Raw genomic sequence first — 19,868 nt, forward strand, 5'->3', positions numbered from 1 at the left:
TATCTGCTGCGGTCTACAATGTTTTAGGGGTTAATACATATTATCTCTAGTCATCTTGGTTGGTGAAAGTATTAACAGTAATATCCACGTTTTGCTCCAGGGTGATTTGATATTAACACTTAAAGAGGTATTCTCATCTTAAACATTGGGGGCATATCGCTAAAATATGCCCCCAATGTCTAATAGGCGCGGGTCCGACATTTGGGACCCGCGCCTATACTTCCAACGGAGCCCGCAAAGTGTTGGAGGGTGCACAGCAATGCAATTTTGCAATGTTAGCTACATAAATCAGTATATGTAAGGAGCTCCCCCTAGTGTTTACAACAGACCCTAGCATCTGGCCCCTAGCATCTGCTACAGCTGTTACTGCAGTAGTTTTGCCCATCCTTTCAGCATTTAATTCAGTGATGCTATCAGCATGGGATGTTTTCCCAGAGAAATGTAATAGATGATACGTTGCCTTATTTAAAATGGTTGACCCTATATCCTTTATGCAGCGGTCTCATAGTGCCAGCTCTTAATCTGCGGCCTTGGCAGCCTTTATTTGTAGCGCCTATAAACGTCTCACCAATTTATTTCCGGATTCACAAAGCAGACGCCTGACATCTTATGGGAGGGTGTGATGACTTTACAAGTTTGCAGCTAAAAATAATAGTATTGATCAGGTCCATTATTTAGCAGAACCCACTCCCTTATACATCTGTAAGACATTGTCCATGAAGAACTTGTACTCACATATTCAACACTGTAGATATCACCTTTAATCTGCTTGTGCTCTTGTTTTCTGCCGGTTTATCATTTCCAGCAGGAAAGCACAAGATCAATATATCTTTCTTTTCACCTCTGTAAAGCAGCCAACAATCCACACTAATTCACCTTCGAACATACTGTATTACCAATGCATACCATTTGGACAGAGCTAATGTGGGGAGGAATACTGTATATGAAAGTGTGTTAGATACATTATTCCATTTTTAAGAAATGAATATTATCAGCGGTTTTTATACATTCCCATTTATTAACACATGGAATAATGGAAGTCCACATGAACGATGCGAATGACACTTGGTGTGCTGGGAGAGAAGAGGACTACTGAACCCTGTAGACAACCCCGTTTTCCTCAGAACATTCAAGACCATTTTAATCTGCATAAATGTAGAGTTGTCTTTACACAATCATAAAAATGTACATGTTAAAGGGGTTGTCTCACTTCAGCAAATAGTATTTATCATGTAGAGAAAGTTAATACAAGGCACTTACTAATGTATTGTGATTGTCCATATTGCTTCCTTTGCTGGCTGGATTCATTTTTCCATCGCATTATACACTGATTGTTTCCTTGGTGACGACCACCCTGCAATCCATCAGTGGTGGCCGTGCTTGCACACTATAGGAAAAAGCGTTAGCCTATGTGCGCTCCCATGGTCCCGGACACGAAAAAGGCTGGGTTTTTTTCCTATAGTGCGCAAGCACGACCACCACTGATGGATTGCAGGGTGGTCGTAACCAAGGAAACAAGCAGTGTATAATGTGATGGAAAAATTAATCCAGCCAGAAAAGGAAGCAATATGGACAATCACAATACATTAGTAAGTGCCTTGTATTAACTTTCTCTACATGATAAATGTCACTTGCTGAAGTGAGACAACCCCGTTAACAACCTGGATGGTTTGGATATAATAAAATGTATACTAAATCCTGTGCAGTCTTTAACTTCCTCTCTGTCTGGGCCTTTCACATAGTGGAAAGTCTCACTTTACACAGTGACAGACCATGGAGGGGTTAGGGGTGGTGACTCAATCGGAGCACCGCAACTCCCCTATGGTATTCCAGTAGTGTGACTGCTCAGGGCTTCTCACATGACACTAATGAATGCACTGCTCCATTGTCTGCAGGTATATCTAGGCCTATGAAGAGAACAGTAGAGCTCTCAAAATGCTGTTATACTGTCCATCATTCCAGTCTGACACCTACTAGTCTAATGAGATTACCTTGCAGATAAACTTTTTCCTGTGCAACAGAACCATATACCACTAAGTTTACATTGCTCTCCCACTGAGAATGTTTATCTCTCTGAGATTATTACTACAGCTGGACAAAATTTTCAATAAATTATCAATGGTACTGCTGAAATGCCCAAAAAAAAAAAAAAGAAATTCTAAAAAGAATGTCTTTTAATAATATTGAGTTTATAAAATACCCCTTTCTGATGAACAGGTCCCTTTAATGTGTTTTTCTGGTCAAAATGATATATAGTTGTGTTGCATATGTGATCTTACTGCTCAACTATAGATTATTCTATATTATGCTGACTGTGGTGGGATCAGCCAGTAAATGGTGAGGTAAAGAGGGATTGGGCATGTTGGATTTCAACCTTTCCAACCCATTGTTTTTGTAGGAGATAGGTTTCTAGCAGAGATGTTTTGCATGGGTTTGTTCCACTTTCTCCACTGAAATACATATGCATGCTTAGCTGAACGTACATGTTTATGGTGAGGCCCGGAAAATAGCTGTCAGCCAAAAGATGTGTATGGACATGTATATGGTCAGTAATAGTCTTATCAAAATTGTTTTAAAGGTGTTGTTTCATCATGGACAATGGGGGCATATCACTAGGATATGCCCCCATTGTTTTATAGGTGCGGAACCAGCACCAATATCGAGAACGGAGCCCTGCAAGTGAAGGAGGGTGCACTGAGCATGCGCAGCCGCCCTCCATTCATTTTCTATGGGGCTGGCGAAAATAGCCGAGCGCTGGCTCGGCTATTTCCGTCGGCCCCATAGAAATGAATGGGAGCGGGGGCCGCGCATGCGCGGTACGCTCCCATTCACTTCTATGGGAAGCTGGCTTGGTGGTGGCTGGACCGGAGTCCTCCAGCCACCACCTTGCGGGGCTCCGTTCTTGATATAGGTGCGAGTCCCAGCGGTGGGACCCGCACCTATAAGACAATGGAGGGCCTATCCTAGCGATACACCCTCACTATCCATGATGAGACAACCCCTTTAAGGCTGGTGTTCACCAGGGCCCTGAAAGGAGGTTATGGCTTTCTTTGATGCCCATGACATTCTCAGCATCATGGTAACGCCAATAACACAAAGGCCTTACTTTTTGTCAGTTGTCCTGACTGAGAATATGGAAGAGAAAGCAAATGAAATTTAACATGCCCAATACTTCTCCGCTTTTGGGAAGAGATGGAAAGCAGATTTGACCAACTTTTCTCTTACTGTATGTGTATTCTCATCTGGGACATAGCATATGCCATAAATACGTAATCGGTGCGGCCCCTATCTCCAGAATGGAGCACTGAATGGAGAGCAGGCTGCCCATGCATGACCACCCTCCACCGCACATTTCTGAAAATAATGAAACCAGCTCCCATTGGGTGAATGAAGAGATGGCTACGATTGTATGGCTTGCTCTTCATTCCCTGCCATGGGATTTCTGAAAATAGCCGAGCTCGCTCACTTGGCTACTTCAGAAGTCCCAAAGCAGTGAATTGAGTGATGCCCTGCATGCATGGTGTGCTCTCCATTCACTTCATGGCCCTGTTCTTGAGATAGGAGCAAGTCCCAGAGGTGGGACCCACACTTATACCACATGTATGGCATATCCTAGGTTAAGGATTAATTTCAATATTATTTTTATGTTTCCATATAGAAGAGGGGCACCTCCATGGATTCATAAAGGCCATCTCAGGTCTAGCCAGACCATAACCAACAATGAAGCCTTATTACTATAATGCTACCAAAATCATTACCCTTATATCCTATTTTGTGAGAAAATAGTAGAAAGAATAATGTACCTTCATGAGTGCTGTCCTCATTTTATTTCTATTTTGTTTTCAACAGGTCTTACCATGAGGAATTACTTAGTTTTCCTTCTGGCATCAACTATTTTCTCCTTCGCCAGCTCTCAAGATGCTGCAGGAGAGGTGAGAAATATGCATGTTTGCGAGTAATAACTACTTTGTATGTCAACGATGTAAACATACACATACAACAAGGAACGTGACTGAACGCAACAGAAAGTGAGGGGTCTCACGGGGCCTTTTTATGCCGGATAGAAAACATGGCGCCCCAATGTATGGTTGTAAAAAGGGGGTTACAACATGTGAGCATGTGTTTTCACTGCATGAAATCCTCAGTCTGACTGTCCAAAAAAAAGGTGTATTTTCTACATAGGTTCCTGTCCCCATATGCGATGATGCATGTCCTTCTATAGGACTCAGATGCCAAATATTAAATGATGAGGTGATGGGGAAAAAAACCGGCTGCAAAATGAAAAGAAAAAGGATGTGAACAGTTCTTAACATTTTCAGAGCAGTTGTAGAGATAAAAAAAAACTGGGTGTACTCATGGATGCAAAAGAAAATGTTCCCATTGTATGTCATAAAAGAATGGATTTACCTAGTTAGGGTTAGGCTATGTTAACATTTGTGTTTGGCATTCATTCACTTTTGAAATTATGTGAACCTAGAAAGAATTTAATGGCGTATGTTGGGCACCAATATGATCCATTATACAACAGATCCGATTAGTGGTGTATACATCATGAGGGCAAACCTAGAGTAAACCAGAGCCACAATATAGCAAATAATTCTTTGTGCTTTGGTGCCTCACAACGTGGAATTAACATGGATTACAGAACATGTCCACAACTTTGAAGATGTTTTTTTTATTTTTTTATTGTGAAGCAAACAACTAGGACAAAATAACAGAAAAAGTCAATGTGCATAACTATTCACCCCCTAAAGTCAATACTTTTGTAGAGCCACCTTTTGCGGCAATCACAGCTTCAGGTCGCTTTGGATAAGTCTCGATGAGCTTGCCACATCTTACCACTGGGATTTTTGCCTATGACTCCTTGCAAAACTGCTCCAGCTCCTTCAAGTTGGATGGTTTGCGCTTCTGAACAGCAATCTTTAAGTCTGACCACAGATTTTCTATTGGATTGAGATCTGGGCTTTGACTAGTCCATTCCAACACATTTACATGCTTCCCCTTAAACCACTCAAGTGTTGCTTTAGCAGTGTGTTTGGGGTCCTTGTCCTGCTGGAAGGTGAACCTCCGTCCTAGCCTCAAATCACGCACAGAGTGGTACAGCTATTGCTCATGAATATCCCTGTATTTAGCACCATCCATCTTTCCCTCAACTCTGACCGGTTTCCCAATCCCGTCTGCTGAAAAACATGTTTCACTGTGGGGATGGTGTTCTTGGGTGATGTGATGTGTTGGGTTTGTGCCAGACATAGCGTTTTCTTTGATGGCTGAAAAGTTCAATTTTAGTATCTGCAGACCAGAGCACCTTCCTTCATACATTTTGGTAGTCTCCCACATGCCTTTTCGCAAACTCACAATGTACCTTTTTGTTTTTAGCTGAAAGTAATGGCTTTCTTCTGGCCACTCTGCCATAAAGCTCAACTCTATGGAGCGTACGGCTTATTGTCATCCTATGTACAGATACTCCAGTCTCTGCTGTGGAACTCTGCAGCTCCTCCAGGGTTACCTTAGGTCTCTGTGCTGCCTCTCTGATTATTTCCCTCCTTGCCCGGTCCGTGAGTTTTGGCGGGCGGCCGTCTCTTGGCAGGTTTGCTGTTGTGCCATGTTCTTTCCATTTGGTTATGATAGATTTGTGTCACGGTGGGGAGTAGGGGAAACCCCCCACCGTATATTGGGAACTGTTACTATGCCAGACAACAATGAAGGGAGCAGGCCACAACCTACAGCCGCCCTAATCCTTACCCTGATCTCCTGACCGCATGAGCAAACCCTGAAGGTTCATGCACTGGAACCTGGATCCTGCTGACCCTGACGGTCCCTGGCATAGGGGTCAGGAATAGGAGACAACCGGTTCCTCAGGGACTCAGACGAATCGGAGTCTCCAGCTGCCTAGTAACAGGTGGAAGGGAAATGGCCATATGCAGCATCTGGATCGGCAGGTAAGACCACCAGAAACACACTTACCTGCCGCAGCCACCACGACTGGAACCCATGCATAAGTACAGGTGCCCACACACCAAATAGGACACCGTACAAACAACACCACACACAGGAATCCAGCATACCTGATACTGCCTGGGCCCCATACAGCAAGGTGCACGGCAGCCCCAGGCAGCACTGCATACAGACATAGGGTTAACCCCTCCGGGAAACCAGCCCCCTTTCAGAGGTAACAACATACAGGGTAACGTATAGCATACATGCAGGGACCAACACCAACAGCCCAGACATGTAACAATGCACAAAACGCTACACACACCCAGAACATAAACCCACACCACACATACAACAAGTGAGGGTAAAGGTACAAGGAGGGTACATAAGGGAGGACAATTTATGTTCTATAAGGTGGCCCTCAAGGACTGGGCTGGAACACCCAGGCAAGGAGCAAAGCTCCAACACCAATTAAGGCTGTAGTACAACTGCACCCAGCCAGCAAGCCACAGGTTTATATCAAGCTTGCGTCCACACCCAGGAAACACCTTAATCCCCACTAGCAAGAAGATTAACCCCTTGCTCACCAAACAGCAGGGAGGCACACCTTAAAGGGGAAGTGCACGTGCCAACCACAAACTACATGTTGCCCCTGGCAACCAGTCTGCACGGCAACCACGTCACGGTAAAACACCAATATGACCGTGACAATTTTATGGTGCTGGGGATCATCAAAGATTTAGATATTTTTTTATAACCTAACCCTGACTTATACTTCTCAACAACATTGTCCCTTACTTGTTTGGAGAGTTCCTTGGTCTTCATGGCAGTGTTTTGTTCGTGATGTCTCTTGCTTAGGTGTTGCAGCCTCTGGGGCCTTTCAAAAAAAGGTGTCTATATGTAATGACAGATCATGTGACACTTAGACTGCACAAAGGTGGACATCATTTCACTAATTATGTGACTTCTTAAGGTAATTAGTTGCACCAGAGCTTTTTATGGGCTTCCTAACAAAGGGGGCAAATACATACGCACATGCCAATTTTCTGTTTTTTATCTCTAAACAATAGTTTTATTTATATATTTTTCTCATTTCACTTCACCAACTATTGTGTTCTGATCCATCACATACAATTCAGATTAACAAAACATTAAACTTAAGGCTGTAATGTAACAAAATACGAAAAAAGTCAGGGGGGGGGGATACTTTTGCAAGGCACTTTTATATATATCTTTATTGTAACACATAAATAAAGATACATCACATTTTCATCATGGGGGCAGACAACGTGGTGTCAGATTTAGAATGGATAGTACTATGTGAAGGGGAAGTGGAGGATTTAGATTTAGAGCTTTAGATATAATACTGTATAGGGGAGCTTGATCAAAGCCAGTAGTCTCATATGAATACATTGAAATATATGGTGTTTTCCTACACAGAAGATTGGTAAGGTGGGTGACATGAAGTACATTTAAAGAAAATTCCTCCATTCATAAAATCGGCAGAAATTTCAAGGAGGCGCAGGGTCCTTATTAGGCTTTGCCATGGGGCCATATTATATCTGTGTATGCCTTCGGATCTGGCACAGCACCAGAAGAGATAGTGATGTATGTGAACAGAACCTAAAGAGGCCCATATACTCAGCGAGCGTGCATGTATTTTTATTGGGGCTTATCTCCTATGGAACGAAAGGATAAAAATATTGAAATTTTACAGGCTTGATCCTTTGTTCTCCCAACATCTGCCATTGGGGAGAATCGGACGCCCGCATACACTTTGGGCAGTCTTCAGGTTAGCCCAGTTATGGTGTATGTGTGCCTTTAGGCAAGCCACGCATGTGGATAACACGGTAGCACACTGGTGCAAAAGGTTTGAATGAAACTAGAGAAACCCATACACAGAGATAAAATATATTCACATAATCTTTCCCCCCATTTTCCATAAACATATGCAACGTGCCGGTCCGCAGGGGAGAACACGTGGGGTTCACGGTGGGCCGAAAGGGTACAACAGTCATCGGTTACTCACGGTTAGCGGATGCCTCCCTGGGCCAGCAGTGCAGTGAAGGGGAGAACAGCACTGGATTCTCCGGGGCACACACTGATATGAGGGACACAGGCCAGATGGTGGCTGAGGTGCCCTTGGTAGTAACTTGGCTTTATGTGCTTATGGCCAGGTCCCTTTAGTCGTGATGCCAGTACCGTTGTGGTACAATAATGATGAGAGTAGTAGTTGAATTAAGGATTAAGACAGCAGTTGAATCCAACTCACAACTTTTACTGTTTTGCTGGTTCTCAGTAGCAATTACATTCACAGATAACACAGTCTCTCTTGTATGCAGAGGCAATAAATTGTAATCCAAGGTAACAGGCTTCTTGTAGATAGGGATGTCATGGATTCAAGTTATAAAATTGTCCTTACTGGTAGGTGGTCCTATCTTGTCGTTCCTTTCCTTCCAGTAGAAATTGGTGAGGTTGCCGGAGGCTAATGAATCCTTCACCTGGTCACAAAGGTCCTCAAAGCCTGTTAAGATGGTTTGTATACTCCTACTTCTCCTCCAATTGATTAAGGAGCTGACTGACACTGAGTCTCAGCTCTTACCCCTCCTGGGGCTAACTCATAACTCTCCCATGACTAACCTAAACCTCAACTCAACTCTCTCCCGTCTAGGCCTGAGCTTGGGTATATACTGTATATAGTGAATGTTATCCCCATCTTGTGATGGATGTGATGTAGTGCACCCTACCAGCCTGTTAACAGGAATTAAGAAGCAGATTTATATGCAGTATACAATACAACAACTTGGCAGTGCCCATGTTCACTAGTGGGACGCTGCACATACTAATAGGTTTTTTCTTTTTAATTAGCATTTATGTTTGTGCCCATACGGTTGGGAAATTAGATCATAAGCTCAGCTGGGAGAATACATAACCTTCCCGGTAGAGTGGTGAGGCATATATTGGCAACATAAAGAAAGGAGAGCCAGATTCGCTTTTCTTCTAGTGCTGGTGGGTGCGAGTCAAGTCACCCTGGCCCACTCCTGCTTGTTACACGGAGGGGATGTTAAGCATTTGTTTTTGGGAAGGATTAGCTCATAAGAATGCACCGTTCACATCCTTCTGAATTCAGGTATTGACAATATGAGCAAAACTCGCCACTTGCTGACATGAATTGGTCATGTCTAGAGATAGGCAGTCCTGTGCTTCCTTGATATAAATGTAGTAGGTACTTGATACAACTCTAGTTTTTCCGAGTGATTGTTTTTATGTTTGCCACTGGAAGGCATACAGTGTTAGAGGATGGACAGAAATTCCAGAATAAAATCTGAATGCTGCTGCTGTGTTAGCAATAAACATTGCAGTAGCTCCCAGCATTAATTATTCCTGATAGAAATCATCTGATTCAGTTTTATTATATCATTTTGAATTACAATATCCTTGTTTGAGTAGAGCTACTGACACACACAAGGCTTCACAATTAACTTACAATAGATTTACTCTTATTATGATGTGTGAATTATAAGTGGGAAATATGGTCAAAGGAGTGATCCACTCAGAACAGCAAATCTCCATTTGCCCTGTTTCATAAAGGGGGTCTCCCACTCAACATTAGTATATAAGTCAGTGTGAGAACGGTTCTCGCTCTGGAGGAAATGGAATGACCATGAACTAGGTGCCGAAATATCACTCTTAGGCCGGGTTCGCACTTGCTTTAGGGTATTCTGTTATAGGTTCTGTTTATAATGGAATATAACGGAATTCTCTGACTTTGTTTTCGTCCTGCATAACGGAAACCTTGCCCATAGACTTCTATTATGACGGATCAAAAGTGAATGCCTCTTAAAGGCTTACGTTTTGCATTCCGCCTACGAATTCCATTATAAACGGAACCTATAACGGAATTCCCTAACGCAAGTGTGAACCCGCCCTTAGTGATAGCCATGAGAAGTGTAACATGGTCCAAATAGCTTTATCCAGCACTCTAACATTTTATTAAAGGGGTTAGCCACCTTTTGATTTTTTTTACAAACCCCACTTCCTGGGCAGACCTGCAAGGGGAAGCATACTTACCCGCTCCCCACCGCTAAGTCCCAGCTCCTTTGCTCCCCAGCCTTGGCTGCCTTGCTGTGGTCTCCTGCTGTCAACTTTGACACCACTGCAGCCAATCGCGGGCCGCAGGGGTGACCTCCTCCTTTTGCATCCCTTGACCAAATGAAATGACCGAAGGGGAGTAGTTCACCACTACGGCCAGGGATTGCCTGCAGCAGTGCCAAAGTGGATGTTGACAGCCAAGGATGGGGAGCGAAGGAACAAGGACCCAATAGTGGGGAGCAGGTAAGTATGCTCCATTTTGCAGGTCTGCCCTGGAGGGGGGCTGGAAGAAAAAAAAACAAAAGGTGGTGAATCCGGTTAAGTCAATGCTGACTAAGATACTCTTGCACAGGTCTTGCTAGAGTTTACTATAAGTTGTATCCATCCTTACTTAAATGAGAAGAAATCCCACAGATAACAAGTGCTTTTTTACCAAAATGTATTCAAAAACTCTTTAGAATTCAGTTTAAAGAATCTCTGACTTTCAGCAGCAGTGAGCTCCATTGTTTCACTCATATAATAAAGAAAAGTCCCTCACAATGTGAAATGTTCCTTAGAAGTAATGAATGCTCCTTGTTATGGTAACAGACGTGAGTATAAAAGGAAAATTAGAAATAATATTGTGTATGTGTCTCCTTTAATGCAGAGCAAAGACAGGTTTTCTTAAAGATGACCTGTTGCTACTCCTGACATGGAAGTTTTAGAAAATTAATTTATTCTACATGAAATGTCAATTCTAGAGTATCTATTCTCATGACTCTATTTTGTACCATTGCTCTATTATTCCTTGTTGAAGCTTATGAATAAAGCTCCATCTGGGTGTCACCAGTTGGGGGTACATCTCTCCCCAGTCTGACACTATCCAATCAGTGATGCCAGTGTCAGACTGTGCAGGGACACCCCCCAAATGGTTACACCCAGATGTACCTTTATTCATAAACGTCAACAAAGAATAATAGAGGAATAACAAAAGTCATAGAGTCATAAGATTTAATGCTCCAGGATTGTTACTAAATGGGGAATGCATGCAGTCAGTAAAACAAACATGTCAGTAGAGGTGACAGGTTCTTTTTAAGCTTTGGCAGGTGGCACAACTTTAAATAAAAAGTACAAAAAAATCTCATAATCAAAATTTTATATGTATAGCAAATTAATGCCACTTTCACACAGTCAAGGCACATCAACACTGTGCCAACGGGCAGACAATTATCTAGAAGGAAGGATTCCTGCCCGATAACTGCCTGCTCTTTAGTGGAGGTGAAGAGCTGCATTTACTTGAAATTATCCCCTCTGCAGCGAGCCCCTGGGGAGCTGGTGCAGAGGATGGGAGTGGTAGCGGCCCTGATGAACTGTTATGTCACGGTGTACTCCCTCAGTCCATTGCTCCCTGGAGGTCGGTGCAGTGGAAATGTAGTTTGAAGAATAAGGCCAGGAGTGAACGCATAACAGTCTCTTTTTTTTTACTAAGTGCAGTATATAACTTTTGGTACATTAAATAGCAGTGGGTGATCTAGACTTTTGCTTTAACTGGCCTAGTAGTGGTCTTGGGTGATGGGTGTCTGAGCTGTAGTCCCTCACCTCACAACAGTGTATTTTACGCAGGTGTTCAGCTGTTCCCTCTGCTGTCTGCTCTGAAGTATTTTTTTGAAGCTGACTTTAGTTGTTCTCTCAGGAGAATCTCTTCCAGAAGCAGGAGTTGTGCAATGTGCTTCCTCTCCTCTGTGTGTCTGCACAGGAACTTCCCCTCCTGGTAGAAAGCAGGACTAACTCACTCCTACCAAGAGGGAAGGAGCAGTGTGGTTAGCCCTGTTCCTGCCAACCATATCCCTCAATGGTACTTACGGTTAAAACATACAATTACTGCAATAATACATTATATATATATATATACACACACAATTAACATATACAATATATATACAAATAAACCCCCAAGTCTGGGGTACTGCACCTCCACTGTATGAGGATGAGAGAGGACTACTGCTATTGCTTGTCGTCATACAAATTAATTGTTTCTGGGCATTGAGAAATGGTGATTGAGGTGTCCGCACCAAAGATCTTTTGCTCGTTGATGAAGTGATCTGCTGCTTTACTTGGGCTGATAATCTGGAACAAAAGTTTGTATGAAAGTTCTCTCGATAATTGGCCCGAATATCAGGCTGTGTAAACCCACCTTTGTGTTTGGTCAGTGATTTCTATCAGTGATTATGAACCAAAAACAGAAGTGGAGGTTACACAGAGATACGGTATAAAGGAATGATTTGCACCTGTTCCATGTTTTTGACCTGTACCTGGTTTTGACTCAGTCACTGAGTGTGTGAAAGCGCCCTAACTATAAATATACTATAGCAGTGTTTCCAACCAAGGTAGTGTACATACACGTGTTTACTTGTAACCTGGTCAGGGGGTTTTCAGAACACAGCAGCGGGAAGGTCTTCAGTTTTTCCAGTAGGGATGGATTCATATCATGCTGCGCAAAGATGCTTTGCAGGTTGGTCAACAAATCTAGGCTAGAATATAATCCTGAGCAAAAATGATAAAACACAAATGCCAGTATTCTCCATGGTAGAAAGTCTAGGAGTCCCTGTAATAGACGGACTGTAAAGGATATATTAGGTAGTGTAGGTTTGGTTAAACTCCATCTGAATCCCTATACACAGATGTGACTACACATCAGTCCCACTGTATGTATGCTACCAATGAGATGTTGCATGTAAGATAATTCTTGAAACCTAATAGCCTAGAAATATCTAGGTATAATGGCTTGGGCTGCTGTTAAAAGTTCATGGGATTGTGATGATGGAGGTATTGTCTGCCACTGAACTGTTGGATGAATGGACTTTACCTGGGTGGCGACTGATGTTGTGCACTATGGGGAAGCAGATCTCCCATTGTTGTATAGCGTTTGCACCAAAGGTATTTTCTTGTTAACTACATGTGTGTATGTTCATGTATATTACGATGTTTGCATAATCTCATTTAGATATAGCCACTGAACTAATGACCTATGTCTTAGGTCCCTACTGCTGTAGTAGAAGAGGAAGAAGATCCATTCTACAAGAGTCCACTCAATAAACTTGCTTCTTCTGCATCCAACTTTGCCTATGATCTTTACCGTGCTCAAGCCAACAAGAATCCAAGCAGCAACATTTTTATGTCACCATTGACTATTGCTACAGCCCTCTCCAGCATATCCTTGGGTGAGGTTTTAGAAGAAAAAAAACAAAAAAACACACTTTTATAATTGGCAGAAGGGTGGCTTTTTGGGGGGGGGGGGGGGGGGAGGATGTTAAAGGGGTTGTCTGGGTGTTTAATATTGGTGATCATCCTCAGGATAAGACCGAAAATAGTAACGTTATAAAGTTCACTTACCTTAGCAATCATCCACCACCCCACCTCTGGTCTTCTAGGTCCTCTGATGCTTTTTGATTCTTAAGCAACATCATGGTGACGATCCAAATTTTTGCCATGGGATGTGACATGTGCCATGATGTCACTTCAATGCATTCTTTCCAAACAAGGAACAGCAGTGGGGAAATGTAGGAGAATTGGTAAATGTACATATAGAAGAAGGTTCAAACTTTAGTGCCTTGGAAATCCTCAGGGTGTTACTAAGCTTTTCCCGACCCATGGCAAAGAGCTACAGAACTAAGAATAAATAAATAAGGATTTGATAAAGCTGTTACCTCATTTTAGGTAAAACAAATAAATATATTAACAGTTTTTTGTAATTTTCAGGAGGCGGACAGCGGACTGAATCCTTAATACAACGGTCCCTTTACTATGACCTTCTTAATGATGCAGATATCCACACCACTTATAAAGAACTGCTGGAAAACCTTTCTTCAAACCCGAATGGGCTGAAAAGCATATCCCGTGTCATGCTGGAGAGAAGTAAACAGTCATTTCACTTATACCCCTCAATAGTGAATACTAGCAGTCCTGTGTAAATGTTCAGCAGCTAGATGCAAGGAGCTAAGAGTAAAGGCAACACAAATGTCATATTGCTATAGTATAAATACAGCAGTGGAACCAAAGCCATCAGATGGTTGGAAGCATTAGAAAACAACATGTCCAACATCATGGTTCAGGGAGTTAAAGGGGCTGTACAAGATTACAAAAGTTATTTTTTCCAGAAACAGCTTGACTTGTCAATGGGTTATGTCTGGTGGTGCAGCTCATCCCTATTGAAGTGAATAGAGGCTGAACCATAGTATTACACACAGCCCAGGCTGTTTTATGAATGTTATATAAACTCTGGTTGGTGTCTATTGGAAGAAGAAAGCGTGCATTAACCCCTTCCTTCCTCTTAACCCTGGACAATTTTCCGTTTTCATTTTTTACTCCCTGCATTCCCAGAGCCATAACTTTTTAATTTTTTGCAGGATAAGTTGGACTTTCTAATGCACCATTTAGTATTGCATACAATGTAGTGAAAAACATCCCAAATATGGCGGAATTGGTAAAAAAAACAAAAAAAACAAAACAAAACAAACACAAATCCATCACAGTTTTATCTAGGGAACTTAAAGGGGTTGTCTCACTTCTGTAAGTTGCATTTATCATGTAGAGGAAGTTAATACAAGGCACTTACTAATGTAACATAGTAACATAGTACATAAGGCCGAAAAAAGACATTTGTCCATCCAGTTCGGCCTGTTATCCTACAAGTTGATCCAGAGGAAGGCAAAAAAACCCTCTGAGGTAGAAGCCAATTTTCCTCACTTTAGGGGAATAAAAATTCCTTCCCGACTCCAATCAGGCAATCAGAATAACTCCCTGGATCAACGACCCCTCTCTAGTAGCTATAGCCTGTAATATTATTACACTCCAGAAATACATCCAGGCCCCTCTTGAATTCCTTTATTGTACTCACCATCACCACCTCCTCAGGCAGAGAGTTCCATAGTCTCACTGCTCTTACCGTAAAGAACCCTTTTCTATGTTTGTGTACAAATCTTCTTTCCTCCAAACGCAGAGGATGTCCCCTCGTCACAGTCACAGTCCTGGGGATAAATAGATGATGGGATAGATCTCTGTACTGCCCCCTGATATATTTATACATAGTAATTAGATCTCCCCTCAGTCGTCTTTTTTCTAACGTGAATAACCCTAATTTTGATAATCTTTCAGGGTACTGTAGTTGCCCCATTCCAGTTATTACTTTAGTTGCCCTCCTCTGGACCCTCTCCAGCTCTGCTATGTCTGCCTTGTTTACAGGAGCCCAGAACTGTATTGTTATTATCCATATTGCCTCCTTTGCTGGCTGGATTCATTTTTTCATTACATTATATACTGTTCGTTTCCATGGTTACAGACCACCCTGCAATCCATCAGTGGTGGTCGTGCTTGCACACTATAGGAAAAAGGGTCAGCCTCTCTGGTGGCAGAAAACACGGGAGCGCACATAGGCTAGTGCTTTTTCCTATAATGTGCAAGTACCACCACCACCACTGATGGATTGCAGGGTGGTCTGTAACCATGGAAAAGAGAAGCGTATAATGTGATAGAAAAATGAATCCAGCCAGCAAAGGAAGCAATATGGACAATCACAATACATTAGTAAGTGCCTTGTATTCTCTACATGATAAATGCCACTTAACTGAAGTGAGACAACCCCTTTAAATATGCGATCATCAAGTCGCTCCTCTCATAGACTCCAGTGCACTACCATTGAAGTCTATGAGAAATTTGCCATGTTCCTATGAAGCCCTTCCAAAGGCAGCCTCAGATCCTTCTGGGGGACTGTGGCTGATGCAGTGAATGAATGGCTCCTCCAAATGTTGCTAGGGGGAGCTCTTCCAGCCCTGGGATAGCAGCGCTCCCGTGTTTTCAGAGCTCAGATTTTGTGGCATTTGAGGGGTTAGTCATCTGCGATTGGCGTTATTGCTGACATTAGCCCAGGTGACTGGCACTCGTTCTTTGAAGTTATGACATCTGCCATACATATACTGCAGATGTGGTCCAGGGGTTAATACTGAAAAAAAAAATAAAAAAATGCAATTTTTCAAAAGTTTTCATTACCATATTCTGAACCCCATAACTTGTTTATAGTTACATCTAGGAAGGTGTGGCGCCTACACAGATGCTGCTTCAAAGCCGAAGCAGAGCCCGTGGCCTTGCCCTGCTAATCATAGCTTGGCACAGGCCGGAAATTGTCAGAGCTGCCTAAAAGTCCGGACTTATCAATCCTGCGGCAGGTGGGCGCTTCTTCACCTGCATAACTGCCATAGCGGCAGACCATGCGACTGCTATGGGGCCCAGGGCAACAGGGGGCCCAGTTGGGATCATCTCCTCTTCTACTGGGGGGTTAAAACTTGGTCAGTACTGTACCCTCTAAAGGAAAAACATATAAAAGCATATGAGGCAGTGGAAAAAAATGGCCCAAGGGTCATTGAAATGGGTTTAGTCATGTGTGTGGGGGGGCCTGGTTTGATCCTTACTATGGGGCCCTTATTTCTCTATGTACGCCACTGCTTGCGGGGACAACCCATCACAAGTGAAGAAGCCCTGATTTGTTAGAATTGATTAAATAAACACCAATATGGACCCACAGCATGGAACTGAAGGGATTCTGTGTGCCTCCATGCACAGGTTAGGTCACAATATTAAAGCTTTCATCTTTAGTTTCTGCGGATCTTCTAATATTTGTTGCTAATGTGAAGGTGCATGTATTCTGGTTTTCAGGGCTGAGGATGCGTATCGAGTTTGTGAATCAGTTGGAGAAGTTCTATGGGAATAAGCCCAGAGTTCTGTCAGGAAATACTCGCCTTGATCTGTCAGAAGCCAACGATTTTGTGCAGAAGAATACCAACGGCAAAGTAGTGAAGTTCTTCCCAGAAGTGCCTTCAGGCATTAGTGTCCTTCTGCTTGGGGCTGCATATTTTAAAGGTAAATGTAAAAACCAGCAGTGACCAAGTCCAGAATTGTAGAAGCAAAACAGCATTGTCAATGTGTTATGTCATATGCAGTTAGTAAGATATCAGAGATGATTTTCATCTCCAAAGCATTGGATGGTGTCATATATCCCTTTTTATCCCATTTTTGAAAAAGTAGACGGTGAATAAATTGAGTACTTACATAAAGTTTGTCTTGAATGTAAATAAGGACGAGATTGCTGGGTTAATATTCCCCCTGCAGAACTTTTATATTGTTTCTACCAGTAACATTAGGGGGAGCTGAACGCATATGTATTTACAGAGCTCCCATCATTTCAGTAGATGCTTTCATCCATATGTTGTGAGCGCCCTCTGGTGGCAGCTGTGAGCAGCCAGAATGTTATTTTTTAACTGGCTCTGTGAACGAAAAATAAATATTTAATATTTTAAAAAATGAATAAGCAGGGGAATCAGCTTAAATGGAAGTAATAAGAGAATGCGGTGGCTACAACTTACTGGAAATAGTATACAGGCGATGGGAAAAGAAGCATGGTAAGAAAAATACAGATGTGGTACCAGGGGGTGAATATTGCCGGATAAGGATTAGGCCGCGTTCACATCTGGGTTGGTGGGGCCGTTAGAACCTCTGAAACAGATTCCATAAAAAAAAGTATGGCAAAATATGCCGCACTATTTTGGCTGGTAAAATGATTGTATGAGAGAAACCTGACAGACCCCATTATAGTCAATAGGTTCCATTGGGCGCCGTTCCCGTCATTTGCTGGATGCCATGTTCCTGTTATTTTCATGGTTCTGTTCCTATAACTGAGCAGAAACATGAAATAGGAATGCAGATGTGAACATCAGTTATCAAGGGGAGCAAGGTATGCAATACAATGGGGAGTGACACAGAAGAGGAGTCAGGAGGCCAGTGTGTGGTTTAAAAATTGTCTTACATTTAAATTGGTGAAACGGCTGCGCTCAGTTCATGTGCTTCCTGCCGACCCTGCCACAAGACTCATTATGGGGGTGACTGGGGGGGGAAAAGGGATGGTACTGTAACGTGGAAAGAGACAATCCATTATTAAGGCCAGACAGAGTCAGAAGATATGAACGGAGACGGGAAGGAACCATAAACAGGGATAGCATAAAGAACAGATAGGGTGAAGGGTACGCAAGTACCAAGACAGAGGGACACACTGCTGGGACCATACCCTAGATGTCCCTATTCTATCTAAATCACGCCACTATCTAATGCAAAAATCCCTGCATTCGCCCTCCCTAAAGATGGACTGCCCAGCTTGGCCCGATAGACAGAATAGATGGTCCTGTGATGAATAAATTCTCTATCGGGTATGGGCACTAAAGTTGGCAAAAGGGATTAGAGTCCAGGTAAAATGGCAGTACCGTTGTAAGGGGTCGCAAAACCTGGTCTATATCAACCACATACAGATGTAATAATCAGAAAGATACAGTGTCCCGACGCGTTTCCTCAGTGATGTCTGATTCATCAGGGGACAAAATTATATATAAGAGGCTCCCTGGTGTAAGGATACCTCTTCCAACCAAAACACGTGACACAGGATGGTATCTAGTTCATAGTCTTGAGTCCTGTGTAGACCCTGACTATATATCAACCACCATCCGGTTATATATCACAATCCGGATGGTGAGTCAAGAACGATCCTGTGTCACTTAATCACAGCAGTTATAAGGATACATAAACTGCTGTGACTTAAATCCAAGTATAGTGAAAACACCACGTATAAGGCTACATACACATCACAATGGGTCAAAGTGTCAATTTCGTTTGCAGTGTAACAGATCCATGCTAGTTGTAGCCCCCAGCATAGGTTGACGATCTGTGCAGTGCTAAATGCATAACAATACTGAATCACTGTGGTAAGTAAGTATGTCAGCCTGGTACACTTATCTGTCCAGTCCTAAATGGCAACTGTTCCCAGATATCGCTAGGTGGAAGGTGCTCCTTGGCGTCCCGCGTGTAGCAGTGGCCATTGCTACACGCGGGACGCCAAGGAGCACCTTCCACCTAGCGATATCTGGGAACAGTTGCCATTTAGGACTGGACAGATAAGTGTACCAGGCTGACATACTTACTTACCACAGTGATTCAGTATTGTTATGCATTTAGCACTGCACAGATCGCCAACTTATGCTGGGGGCTACAACTAGCATGGATCTGTTACACTGCAAACGAAATTGACACTTTGACCCATTGTGATGTGTATGTAGCCTTATACGTGGTGTTTTCACTATACTTGGATTTAAGTCACAGCAGTTTATGTATCCTTATAACTGCTGTGATTAAGTGACACAGGATCGTTCTTGACTCACCATCCGGATTGTGATATATAACCGGATGGTGGTTGATATATAGTCAGGGTCTACACAGGACTCAAGACTATGAACTAGATACCATCCTGTGTCATGTGTTTTGGTTGGAAGAGGTATCCTTACACCAGGGAAGCTCTTATATATAATTTTGTCCCCTGATTAATCAGACATCACTGAGGAAACGCGTCGGGACACTGTATCTTTCTGATTATTACATCTGTATGTGGTTGATATAGACCAGGTTTTGCGACCCCTTACAACGGTACTGCCATTTTACCTGGACTCTAATCACCACGTCCCTTTTGCCAACTTTAGTGCCCATACCCGATAGAGAATTTATTCATCACAGGACCATCTATTCTGTCTATCGGGCCAAGCTGGGCAGTCCATCTTTAGGGAGGGCGAATGCAGGGATTTTTGCATTAGATAGTGGCGTGATTTAGATAGAATAGGGACATCTAGGGTATGGTCCCAGCAGTGTGTCCCTCTGTCTTGGTACTTGCGTACCCTTCACCCTATCTGTTCTTTACGCTATCCCTGTTTATGGTTCCTTCCCGTCTCCGTTCATTTTTTCAGGAGACTAGTGTAACCAGTGGTTACAGATACATT

The 19,868-nt window shown here is 42.8% G+C and overlaps 1 protein-coding gene across 1 annotated transcript in view; it reads left to right on the forward strand.

Annotated features, from left to right (window-relative positions):
• Positions 1 to 19,868, forward strand: part of SERPINF1 (serpin family F member 1) — a 70,218-nt gene that overhangs the window by 30,584 nt on the left and 19,766 nt on the right. Inside the window, exons 2-5 of the mRNA XM_040423560.1 lie at positions 3,850 to 3,932; positions 13,043 to 13,226; positions 13,765 to 13,920; positions 16,714 to 16,917. Coding sequence (XP_040279494.1) covers positions 3,858 to 3,932; positions 13,043 to 13,226; positions 13,765 to 13,920; positions 16,714 to 16,917 — 619 coding nt within the window. The 5' untranslated portion in view covers positions 3,850 to 3,857. The remainder of the gene's footprint in view (positions 1 to 3,849; positions 3,933 to 13,042; positions 13,227 to 13,764; positions 13,921 to 16,713; positions 16,918 to 19,868) is intronic.

This window comes from Bufo bufo, chromosome 3 (genome assembly GCF_905171765.1).
Source record: "Bufo bufo chromosome 3, aBufBuf1.1, whole genome shotgun sequence".
NCBI lineage: Eukaryota > Metazoa > Chordata > Amphibia > Anura > Bufonidae > Bufo > Bufo bufo.